Source organism: Xyrauchen texanus, chromosome 12 (assembly GCF_025860055.1).
Source record: "Xyrauchen texanus isolate HMW12.3.18 chromosome 12, RBS_HiC_50CHRs, whole genome shotgun sequence".
Classification (NCBI taxonomy): Eukaryota; Metazoa; Chordata; class Actinopteri; order Cypriniformes; family Catostomidae; genus Xyrauchen; species Xyrauchen texanus.
The window spans coordinates 17,556,835-17,569,517 of NC_068287.1; the positions used below are offsets into that span (position 1 = coordinate 17,556,835).

Here is a 12,683-nt window from a genome sequence, read left to right on the forward strand (position 1 = left end):
AATCGGTAACACATTTTCACAGGAGAATAGTTATCACAGCATTAAATTGAAACATGCGTCAAAGGCAACAATTCCATAAAAAACAAACAGATAATGCAGCTAATAGCCTTAACAAGAGCTCATAAATAAGACATTCCTGCATTAGACTCAAATAAAGAACCAAGCAAAAAAAAAAAAAAGTATTTTTGTGCGAGAACCAAATTGCAAACATATATTTTCAATTGAGATATTTGAATCTTAAATAACCAAGTTTTCTGCTGTCCTTAGTCAGCCCAGTCAATTCAAAACCATGGTGATATCGAACAGCTGCAATCCACTGGTTCTTCTTGAGTTTTTAATAAGGATGTCTGATTAGCTATTCTCTGTTTCTTCAGGGCTGATTCTGGAAGGGTAACGTAATAGTCATAGTTGCATCCTGTGGATCCATGGGTGGGCGGTTGACCATTTCACTCTCGTTCTGTCTGGCATTCTCTTCATTCATTTGAGACACTTCAGTGGAGCCAGCTTCAAAGCCAGGAACTGTGTTTGCCACATGGACCACATGCACTTTATTACGCCCCTTTTTGCTGAGGATGCAGCTGAACACCTTCTTGAAGCCTTTGCGAAAGTGTTTTGACACCAAGGCGTAAACAATAGGGTTGAGGCAGGAGTTTGCGTAGGCCATGCAGTGTGACAGCAGCCTAAATGCATACGTGGTCTGGTTGAAGGGGAAGTCTCCATAGAGGTAGCACAAAATGACCACGTGGTACGGTAGCCAACAGATGCAAAAGAGCACGGTGACTATGATGATCATTTTGGTGACTTTGCGCTTGGCTCGTTTTGACTCAGACATGCCATCCAAAGGGTCAACGGCTGTCCAGAGGTACTTGATGGTGCGTGTATATGACAGGCTTACTATAAGCACTGGGATGACATAGCCGAAAATGAAGGTGCAGGTGTCCAGGACTTTGCGGTTATGTTCCTCCCAGCCAGGGACACACACATTGCTGTTTTCAAAATCGATGAGGTCGTAATAACTCAAGTAAGGCCCAGCAAAAACAAGAGACAGACCCCAAATTACTACCATTGCAACCACTGCATTGCATGGCGTTCGCAATTCTCTTGAGCGCAGGGGGTAACGAATGGCCAAATACCTGCAGAAGAGGAAATGCACCAATTAAATAAAGCAGTCTATGCCAAGTGCAATATTACCCCTTTAGTCTTGTATAAACGAAAAACCGAGTAGTGCTTCCTAAAATTCAAGTTTGATCTGAAGGGATACTGGTAAAAGTCACACAATTAATGCTGTAACTATGTTTCATTGCACAAGATGAATTTGTCTTGTTGTTTTCTATTGGAGAGGTATTGGCCAGTGGGGATTTTCATTCTCCTTTGAGACCCACACCATTTTTCACAGAGTGGGAAACTGTAAAATGACTGCCCTTTTCACCAAAGGTAAACAGTTTCAGTGGTGATGGAGGGCAGTGGCACTGTTGCTCAGGCTGAAAGTAACATAATTCACTGGGCCACATGAGTGGCTTTGTTACATTTTATGTCATTATTTGCAACATATTTCAGTGGGCCACATGAGTGGCCTTGTTACATTTATGCCATTATTTAAAAAAAAAAAAAAAGCCTCTGAATTTCTCTGCTGCCATGCATTAATGAAATGGATTGGTGGCTCTGACATTCATCTAGTTAAACTCCATCCTTAGCCGATGAAATTTGCTAGACTTCCTCATGTTCAGCGAATGCATTTCATTACATAACCCTGGCCCTGACCAATTAAATTACTGTTAAGTTCTCCTTGAAGTTCTGTCATATTAAACCCCATGGGGTGCATCAAGGTAAGCCATGAGGTTATAACTCATTTGATCTTCACTTGATAGGATTAATGTAATTTACATACAACATACCTGTCCACCGATACTGCAGCCAGGGTGAAGCTGCTAGCATACATGGTGAGGTTGATGAAGAAGTGAACCACCTTGCACATGAAGGACCCAAACACCCAACCCTCCAGAGAGTAGATGGTGGCTTGGAAAGGCACACAGAAGATAATGAAGAAGAAATCAGCTACGCTGAGGTTAAGGATGAACAGATTGGTGGTGTTATATCCGACTTGGCCACTTCTGAGGAGCACAGCCAGTACCAGGCTGTTTCCAATGGTCCCCAGAAGGAAGATGAGTGAGAAGACCACAGAGACAATGACACTGGCTGGGTTGAGCTGGTAGCTCTCTGAGGCATTCCAGTGTCCCATGACTTTATTTAGGTCCTCGTGATCTGACATTTTAAGACGTGAAGTTCTAGAGCCCTGCAAAAGGTAATACATTGTTTATTTGAATTTAGACAGTATGGTGCTAAAGGGACTTCAGTCTCACAAAGAATGTAAGGATCATGATATAAAATGTATGATTTCTGACATATTTCTGAAACCTGAAAGATTCCATAAATTTAAATCTCATTATTACACAGCTTTCTGGTATACTTGATTTGGATTGGTCAATTGCAGCATTGAACTGTCCAGTATTTTTGTATAATGACCACTATATTTCACCATTGTCACTTCTCCATAGGCAGTAAACACAGCTTCGTGTCAGAGGTCCTGATCATTTATATATATATATATATATATATATATATATATATGACTGACTGGCACGCTTTACATTATAACTTACACCCTGTCTACACCAGACATGAGCATCACATTGCATCACGACGAATGCAAATCACTTCCATTATAATCAATGATACTCTCTACACTATAAGTGTCTGTTGCAGTGTGATTATTATCCTGTCCATCTCAAATAAAATGATTACTTGACAAATATGAGATATGTGAATATCTTTTGCCATACATTTTATTTTGAATATATTTAAATATCTTCTGACATTACATCAACACCACCTTCTGATGTTTCTGGTTTCTGGTCTACTAATTTAAATAATCCTTTGTTTATAAGCATATGTCAATGCAGTTGATGCAATAATAACATTATATTAATGATTATACCATATACACTCACTGAGCACTTTATTAGGAACACTATGTTTCTAATGAAGTGCCTGACGTGGTCTTTTGCTGTTGTAGCCCATCCACCACAAAGTTCTACATGTTGTGCATTCTGAGATGCTAGTCTGCTTACTAAAGTAGTACAAAGTGGTTATCTGAGTTACCGTAGCCTTTCTGACAGCTTGAACAAGCCTATCCATTCTATCAGGTCTACAAGTCACTCTGTTGAGCTCTCTCATCATCAAGTAATTTCTGTCTGCAGAAATGCATGTTTTTGGTATTCTAAATAAAATCTAGAGACGGTTGTGTATGAAAATCTCAGGAGATCAGCAGTTATAGAAATACTAAAACAGCCTGTCTGGCACCAACAATCATGCCACAGTCGAAATCACTGAAATCACATTTTGTCACCATTCTGATATGAACATTAACTGAAGCTCGTGACCCGTATCTGCATGATTGTATGCACAAAGTAGAATACTGGTTGTTCACCCATTTAACCATTTCTAATGTCTAGCCTTGAGCTTACAGCTGATTGGTCCATGTTAGCAGAACATTCACTTTGAAGATTCCAGTGTAGGCAGTCTCATTCCTTCATCGTTCACATCCGGAACAGACAGGGTATTACATAGTAAAGGTGCCTTCATAGTCAATTAATCTATTCAGTATGTCTAAGTTATCAAATTCAGAATATAAGAGCTTGTGAAGACATGCATTGTTTTTCAAGGCCTTAAATGATGAAGCTTTGAGATAGAGGTATAATCACAGATTGATCAGAATGAGTCATAAAACCTTTGATGATAAGACGCGTAGCTAGAACCGCACTGAGAGCAAAAATCATGAGGATCAGACTCAAGACGTTATTTTGATGAACATGAAAAAAATAGATCAAACATCTAATGAAATGACAAAGATCATGAAACAAGAACAGAGGATGAAGGATACAATGGAGTCATGGCTAAAATCAATCATAGAATGTAATAATAATGTCTTCAGAGGCAATGAGCCAGACTCATCGTGGTATTAAGAAAATATCTCCATCTTTTTGAGAGCATATCAAAATGAACAAATTTATTTTGTACCCATGAGAGATCTTTGTACAGTGTTGTTTGAATTGGGGATAAAATTGAGATTTTTATTAGATGTAGATTCTTAACACCACAAAATAAGACATACGATTGTGGAGAGAATGACGTGGAATGCATTGGATTATTACAGGATCACATTGGCATTGGCAAATTGCAAATTGGAAAGAATTAATTTGCTTACCAGCAGTTAATCTCAGGGTACTTCTCAATAGGTGTTGCTCAGAAACAGTCAACATTGATTTCTTCACCCCAAATATTGATCGGGCTGTGGGAACAAAAAAAAAAAAAAAGATCTAACTTTTTTGTCTTTTCCATTAACAAGCATGTGGAGTGAATGATACCAGAGACTTATAATGATGATACTTATTTGTGCCAGGAATGGTAAAACATTTTCTATTTGGTGTTGCACAAAATATGATTTTGACTTTGATTTAAATAAAACTGGGATAGTTTTAACTTATATTTAGTCACTGGTTTACATGCAGTATATCTACAATTTGATTAAAAAATAATGCAGGTTGAATCAGCAGACTCGACTGAATCACAAATGGTTTTACAGTAAAAGTGAGAAAAAGCAAGCACTTTCAAGAGCTTTTAAGGGAATTTGACTAATACATTTACTGTAGTGCTTCTTATGAGGCTTACAAAGTACATACTCAAAGTGAAATATCCAGCTGGTATTGAAAAAAGAAATTTGCATGATATTCATGCCTAATCTGCTCCGTGCAAAAGTGTGCACATATTCTATTAGACCTTAATTGGTATGCAGAAATTCCTAATGCTAACTTTCTATCCCTACAAAAACAATATCATTCACATTTACTGATTGTTTTGTTTGTGTAAACATTCTAAGCTGTAAGATCAATTGATCTTCTCAGACATTTATATCTCCTTGAGGGAAGCAAGCAGGTACACTGCGTGACTCATTATCTAACAGACCTTTATAGTAGTAAATTGAGATAAATTAACAGGAAGCCGTTTACCAAGAGAGGCAAGCTCTCCTGGTCACATTCATCACAGTTATTCTCTCAGTACCATGAAAGCTTTATAGGTAACATATAGTGGAGAGGAAATCAGGGGAAGAAAAGTGAGAGGAGAGAAAAAAAGGGAAAGAGAAAGAATCTTTGTCGCCAAGCTTTGATTTTTACAAAAAAATCTAATTAGTGGTTTGTTGATATGTATTGGCTACTAGATGAAGTGATCTTAAAAGCTATTTTTTTATTGCTCAGAAGATTCAAGAGCCTCTCCAAATGTATTATCTTACTCTGCTTGATCAAACCCATAAAATTAACTTGTTGTGTAACCAGATTTAATAGATAATAATATAAACAAATACAAATCATATTTAATTTAGATTTTAGCACATTACGCAATTTTTTACGTTACCTAAGCATTTTTTTTATTATTCAAGCCAAAAATGTTTGACATGTCTGAATCAACCCATTAGTTACAGAAACAAAACTAATTTTAGGGGTGAGATAAGGTAGAAATAACTAAAAGGGATAGTTTGCCCAAAAATACAAATGTTCTCATCATTTACTCACCCTCATGCATCACAAATAATGATTTTTAGAAGAATATCTAAAGAATATCAGCTCTGTAAAAAACTTTGAAGCTCCAAAAAGCACATAAAGACAGCATAAAAGTAATCCATAAAACTTCAGTGGTTTAATCCATGTCTTCTGAAGTGATCAAATAGATTTTGGGTGAGAACAAACCAAAATATAACTCCTTTTTCACTATAAATCTTGACATTGCAGTCTCTAGGCAAAACGTATTGGATCGCTTCAGAAGACACGGATTAAACCACTGGAGTCTTATGGATTATTTTGTATGCTGCCTTTTATTTGCTTTTTGGAGTTAAACATTTTTGGTCACCATTCTCTTGTTTTGTATGGACCGACAGAGCTGAGAAATTCTTCTAAAAATCTTCCTTTATGTTCTGCAGAACAAAGAAAGTCATACACATCTGGGATGGCATGAGGGTGAGTTACTGATGAAAGAATATTCATTTTGGGGTGAACTATTCCTTTATTGATTATATTTGCAGGTTACCATTGTGTTTTTCAGATAAGAGAAAGAGTGAACACACTGTAAAAAAGTGGTGGCCTGCATTTGTTAGAGATATTTCTACCTGTCCTAACCCTTCAAATTAATTACATTTTAATTTAGTTTAGATGTTCCCACATGAAGCACATTTTAGGTTAGAATGTTATCACTGCATTTAAGTCAATGGTAGCTTGACAAATGCTATCTTATGCTCTGCCTTTTGGGGTTTGACACTAACACCACTGTCTTTTGCATCTTTATTAGTGAGCAATCATCTTTGTAAACACTTCTTTAATTTGAAACTAGCAGGCTGGCTGCCAGCGAATATAACGTGAAGAGTCCTTCAATAAAAAGGGCTTTTAAACTGTTACCTGTGGTTACAGTCAAACAGTGGATTCATTTTGTCACTTGTCGGAAACTGTGAGGCAAACCGCATCACATAGTACCACATGTGTCCCTAGGCGCCTTTCAAACAGATTTGCCATATAAAATGAAACTTTCATGAACTCTTCTGCCAAATAAAAACATCTCAGTACATGAATTGCATCATGTGGGGTAACAGACTTTCATACTAGCAAAGAATGAATTTAAATAGCATTGAAAGATATGAAATGCAGTGAATAAAGCATACAAGACTACTAAATATACACAATACACATACAAGACTACAATACACAAAATACAACACACAAGTAAGTGTACAGATACATTACAAGAAAAACAACCTAACCCAAAGATGCATTATGTGCACAACCACAAATGGTATAAATATATATATATATATAAATATATATATCCCTTTTGCATTACTACGATTTAGGCAGTCAACTGAAGAATCAATAATTTAATATATATGTCAAAACAAAGCCTATGCTTTTCATGGTCATCACAGAAATGTACACCTACATCAAACCTTATTCTTGAGGTGTCTCACGAAATGAGAGAGTGTATACTACACCTTGACATCTGATGAGAGTGTGAGAATTTAAATCAGTTGCTTTGACTTACCACCTCACTGGATGATCCATGACTGTATATCCACTGCCCAGATTCATTGTAATATTGAGAATATCTTTGTCTATTCTCCCGACAAGGTAGTGACTCTTGTGGAATTTAACAGCACTTCATCTCCTCTCACTCTCATTGCTTTTCTGCTTCTCTGTTTCTCTATCCCTCTATTGCTTTCTTGTGCCCTCCCTCACTCCCCCTCACATATGGAGGCCCCTCCTCCACATTGTGGTAAATTCTCACACTTCACTGCAAGAGAGAGAGAGAGAGAGAGAGAGTGAAGGTGTACTGTTATTTCTCATCCACACACAAATATGCACATGGAAACTCACAAATGTACATATCAATTTGAAGCTCTTTGCATTTGCATTACTAATGAGGAGCCCGAACAGTTGCATTGATTATATTGCTGCAGATACACACATGCACCAATCTAGAATTTGAACCTTGTAAATTATGCAGTTTGAGGCTTGAGGTCAGATGATATCCATGAATACATTTTCACATGAACAAGAGGATAATATATATTTCACAAATTAGATGCATGATTTAGAAACTTTTAGAAACAATCTTTGTATTATACATACTGTATTGTATAGCTGCATTATGCATCTTTGCACATGGAACAGAGGATAATATATGTAGATTTTGCCATTTAGAAACATAATTTAAGAGATTGGAAATAACACATGGTAGGGATACATATGCACATACTGTATGTTGCATTGATTAAATTAAGAATATTTTGTCACCTTGCCATTGTCACCATATTTTTGTTTAACAAACCACATATAGGTGTGTTTTGTGCATGCATGTGGTGTTATTTTTCTAAGTGACACATTTTAATTCTGTTTTCATTCTCAACCATTTAATCTTTTCAAAATGCATGTGCATTGAGATGTCAAAAGCAGCATTAATTTAAAGCCATCTCATGGAAGACCCCAAAGTAACCACAATACAGTGTGAAACAGTCCTGTAATTTTCTCTTGCTGTCATGCCTGTGCAACTCCACACTTACAGAATTTACCTTACCAATAAAGAGACATAAATCACTCATCGCCAATAAGACTTCAGTGTGCTACCTGTTATTTGATTGAAGCATGCTGTATTTCTCTAGGGTAAAAGTTCCCTTATTATTATTTCCAATTCTTCACTTGGGGGTTTTGAATTGTATGATGAAAGGTCCTGAGACAGGGGTAGACTTGGTCACTGGGGAACGGTGCCACTTTGATAAAGACAATGGGAATGGAGACCCTCTAGTGATCTGTAATAGCAGACAGGGTTTGAATACAAAGAGCATCACTACAGTTAGGGTTTCTGACTGATTGTGCAAATTTTGTTTGCTGCAGTATCAAGCAGAATGGCTGATAATTTCCTGCCACCTTTCTTTTACAAATTTTCATCTGTGTTATTGATTTTGGGCAGATTATTCTTCAAGTAAGGGGCAGAATGCATAAGATTTTTATGTTTTCTCTTTCCTGTGCTCAGTATGTGTGCGGTATTCATTACAGGGAATTTGTAATACCAGTTTTTTATTGCCATTTTGGTCACTGAGGTGATGAGCATGAAGACACTGACTAAGCCATGTAGTCTATTTGTGGAAATGAACTGCAGTGCTAAATAATCTGTTCAAATACCTGAATGCATATGTAATTGTATGGGCCATTTGTGAAGCTAAATTGCAACTAAATTGTCGGCTTTGATAGGCTCTCCTGCTGAAACAAACAGCTTAAAGGAGTATCTAACAACAAAATTCAAATTCTGTCATCATTTAATGACACTCATGACATTCTAAACCCATATGACTTTCTTTCTTATGCGGAACACAAAACAGATGTTTTAATTAATGACTCAGTCAGTCTTTTTAAAACAATACAGTTGTGGATGGTGCCTCAATTTGAAGCTTAAAAAGAGACCCAGAAGTATCAGCTGATTGTTTGAAAACAGCTGTTAAATTTCCTTGTTTTATTTCCTTTCAAAAGCAGATAGAAAACGTGCCAGACAATAGACTCTTCATTAAAGCTTTGTCTCAAAAGTGTTTCTGATCAATTGTATGTTAGCGACTGTTGCCATCTGCCATTTCTCTGACAAGCGTTTACTATTTTCCAATGAGATTCTATGGGAGTAATGCATATTTGAGTAGTCTGAAACTTTGTTTTCAAATGTTTAAATTCATATTCAAAAGCATGCTATGGCTTCTCAAACCAAATTAACATTTATAACAAGGACATCTACATTTGCTTCAAGATAAATGAAAGCAAATAACTGATGCTAATGCTGATAAATATAAGCTATGTATTAATTCAAGTACTTCAAGGCAATAGGAACGCATTCACAGAATCATAGTGAGTGTGTTATAAAACATTATGAGCAGTTCTGTTTACACACACTAATGTTATCAGGGCCCGTATTCACAAAAAATCTTAAGGCTAAAAGTAGCTCCTAAAGTGGAAATAAAGGAGCAACTCAAGTCAAGTAATTTTTATTAGTAAAGCGCTTTTCAGAACACGCAGCGTTTCAAAGCAGCTTTACAGAAAATCATGCATTAACAAAAAGTCATCATTGTAGTGTAGTTTGATTAAATATAATTGTAAATTGTGTATAAATTTAAATAATTAAATAATGATTGTGTTTAGAACAGTGAGCAAGCCGAAGGCGACTGTGGCGAGGAACACAAAACTCCATAAGATGTTGGTTAATGGAGAAAAATAACCTTGTGATAATCCAGGCTCACTGTGGGGGCCAGTTCCCCTTTGGCTAAACAACATGAATATAATGCCAATATTAGTTATTTGTGTGCAATGCAAGTCATGGTTAGTGTGTACACTAAGTAAATGTTGAGGTCCAGGGTTTAAAATAAATAATTATTTATGAACTTTAAGATTAATGACTAATATCTTTGAAGTACATCCTGGATTAACTTCAGAAGTTCACATTGATGCAATTGTCAATCATTAGTTGGCTGATGAAAGCTTTTGTTGGCAATTAAATGATAGTCTGTGTAATCCATTTCAAGAAAGTAGTCCTTGAGTTTCGGTGGGTTCCATCATATTTCCAAGGTTCAGGCAGTGGCATATGAAGTATCCGATGTCTTACAGTTGGGGTTGGCATCAGTTCATCCTCTGATGTCAAATGACTGAAGTGATGTCTAACTAGCATCGGCTGTAGTTTGTCGTCATCACTCAGTGACACGTAGCACTGGAGTTTGACACCAGGCAGGAATGGAGCTGGATCTGGCTGGTTCTGGTAATTCATATCCCAAAGTTACCAGATCTGGCCAGTTCCATGAGAGACGGAAACAAATAGAATAATATTAGCATAGATGTGTGTAGTAACTTTCTCAAAAGAGGACAGGAAAACAGGTCTCCGGCACAAGGTAAGCCTTTTTAATTGTCTCTTATAATGTGCACACACACACACACACGTCAACACAGAAACGCTGGGTTGCTGTCGGTCGGTCTCCCTCTGCTCTGTGGCTGCTGGCTTTTTATCCGCTCTCCTCGCTCTACTGCAATTAGAGACAGGTGTTAGACAGAATTTAGCTCAGGTGTGAGCGCCCTTACCGCTTTTCTCTCCCGGACGGGCGCTTGACCACGCCCCCGCTGCCACAATGTCATTCAATTATATGCAGATTTATAGATCATGATAAATGTTTCTGGTTCCGGCAGACCTAACTAAAGCAGCCTAATTTTTAGTTGATGTAAAATTAGGTGTATGCCTGACTAAATAGATGAGTCTTCAGTCTAGACTTAAACTGAGTGAGTGTGTCTGCATTCCGAACTGTTTTAGGGAGACTATTTCATAGTTTAGGAGCAAAATATGTAAAGGATCTTACATATCTTCCACCTTTTGTGGGTTTTGAAATTCTTGGAATTATTAACAATCCAGAATTTTGTGATCGTAATGAACGTGAACAAATATAGCCTGTCAAAAGGTCACATAAGTACTGTGGAGATAGACCATTCAAAGCTTTGTATGTAGTTTTAAAAATAGAATTTTTAAATGAATAAGAAATATAATATAACAGGTAGCTAATGTAACGACAATAAAATTGGGCTAATATGATTATATATATTCCTTGGTTCTAGTCAGCACTCTTGCAGCTGCATTTTGAACCAATTGAAGTTTATTTATTGATCTTGCTGGACATCCTCCCAGTAATGCATTAAAATAATCTAGTCTTGAGATCATGAACGCATTAATTAATTTTTTGGAATCAGCAACAGAGAGCCTGTGTCGTAACTTGGCAATATATCTGAGGTGGAAGAATGCTGTTCTAAAAAACTTAGATTTTGAAAGGACAGATTAGTACCAGATATAGCACCTAAATTCTTCACTGTAGAAGTTGAAGTAACAGTATTGTTCATTGAGAGTCCAATTATATTTTAATATATATATTTTCATGGATACGCTCTGTTAATTTGGAGAATTATGAATTTTCGTTGGGTTTAGAAGAAATATAATGTTGTGTATCATCGGCATAACAGTGGCAAATGATTCCATGATTCCTGACAATATCTCCCAGGGGAAGCATGTATAAGGAGAAAATCAGAGGCCCTAAAACTGATCACTGCGGCACTCCATACTTCATTTTTGTTTGATTTGACAATTCCTCATTTACACATACAAAGTGGTAGCGGTCTGATAAATAGGACCTAAACCATGCTAATGCAAGTCCTCTAATGCCAACATAATTCTCTTGCCTATTCAAGAGAATTTCGCAATCTATCGTGTCAAAGGCAGCACTAAGATCTAAAAGAACTAGTAGAGAAATGCAACTGTGATCAGGTGATAAGAGCAAGTCATTTGTAACTGTGATAAGTGCATTCACTGTACTGTGATGGGGCCTAAATCCTGACAGAAATTGTTTATATATACCATTTATCTGTGGAAATTAACATATTTGGGAGGACACTACCTTTTCTAGTATTTTCAACATAAATGGTAGATTTGAATTTAGTCTGAAATTAGACAATTCTCCAGGATCAAGGTGTGACTAATGAGGGGTTTGATAACTGACATTTTAAAGTCCTAAGGATAGCGAGGAGTTAAACATATTAAGAAGAGGCTCAGAAATTACAGGGAATACTCTTCAAAATTAGCGGCCTGTCACTCCTAATTGTAAAGAGTATTCATGAAGCATTTTAATGCTAAAAGTAGCTCCTAAACCCTCTACATTTTAGAAGTCGTCCTGAGGACTTCTAACTCCCTAAGAGTAACGATCCGAAGCATGGCTGCTGTTGTCAATTCACATAAAAAATAATGTAGCCCTATATTATTATGACATTGACCATAAAAAGGCATCCTCTGAATCACAATTGAGTCAATGTATTTTAATGTAATTAAAAATGTTATAATGTTGACATTGACTTATAAAACGGTATAGTCTTAATCACGATGGTGTTTTTATTATTGTAAACTTAGTTAGATTTGCAGTTACCTCTCTCACAAAATGAAACTAATATATAATATATCATTGTCTTCAAATAGCTTTTCCCTGTCTACCAATCACTGAAGGTGATTGAAAATAGCACGCTCATAAA

General features: G+C 36.6%; 1 protein-coding gene across 1 annotated transcript; it reads right to left on the reverse strand.

The window, feature by feature from the left end:
- Positions 1–312: 312 nt before the first annotated feature.
- Positions 313–7,275, reverse strand: galr2b (galanin receptor 2b). Its single transcript, XM_052139983.1, has 4 exons — positions 7,141–7,275; positions 4,265–4,348; positions 1,896–2,293; positions 313–1,133 (listed from the first exon to the last, which is right to left on the reverse strand). The coding sequence occupies exons 3-4, from the start codon at positions 2,267–2,269 to the stop codon at positions 371–373; spliced, it is 1,137 nt and encodes a 378-aa protein (XP_051995943.1). The 5' UTR covers positions 2,270–2,293; positions 4,265–4,348; positions 7,141–7,275; the 3' UTR covers positions 313–370.
- Between the last annotated feature and the right edge of the window lie 5,408 nt (positions 7,276–12,683).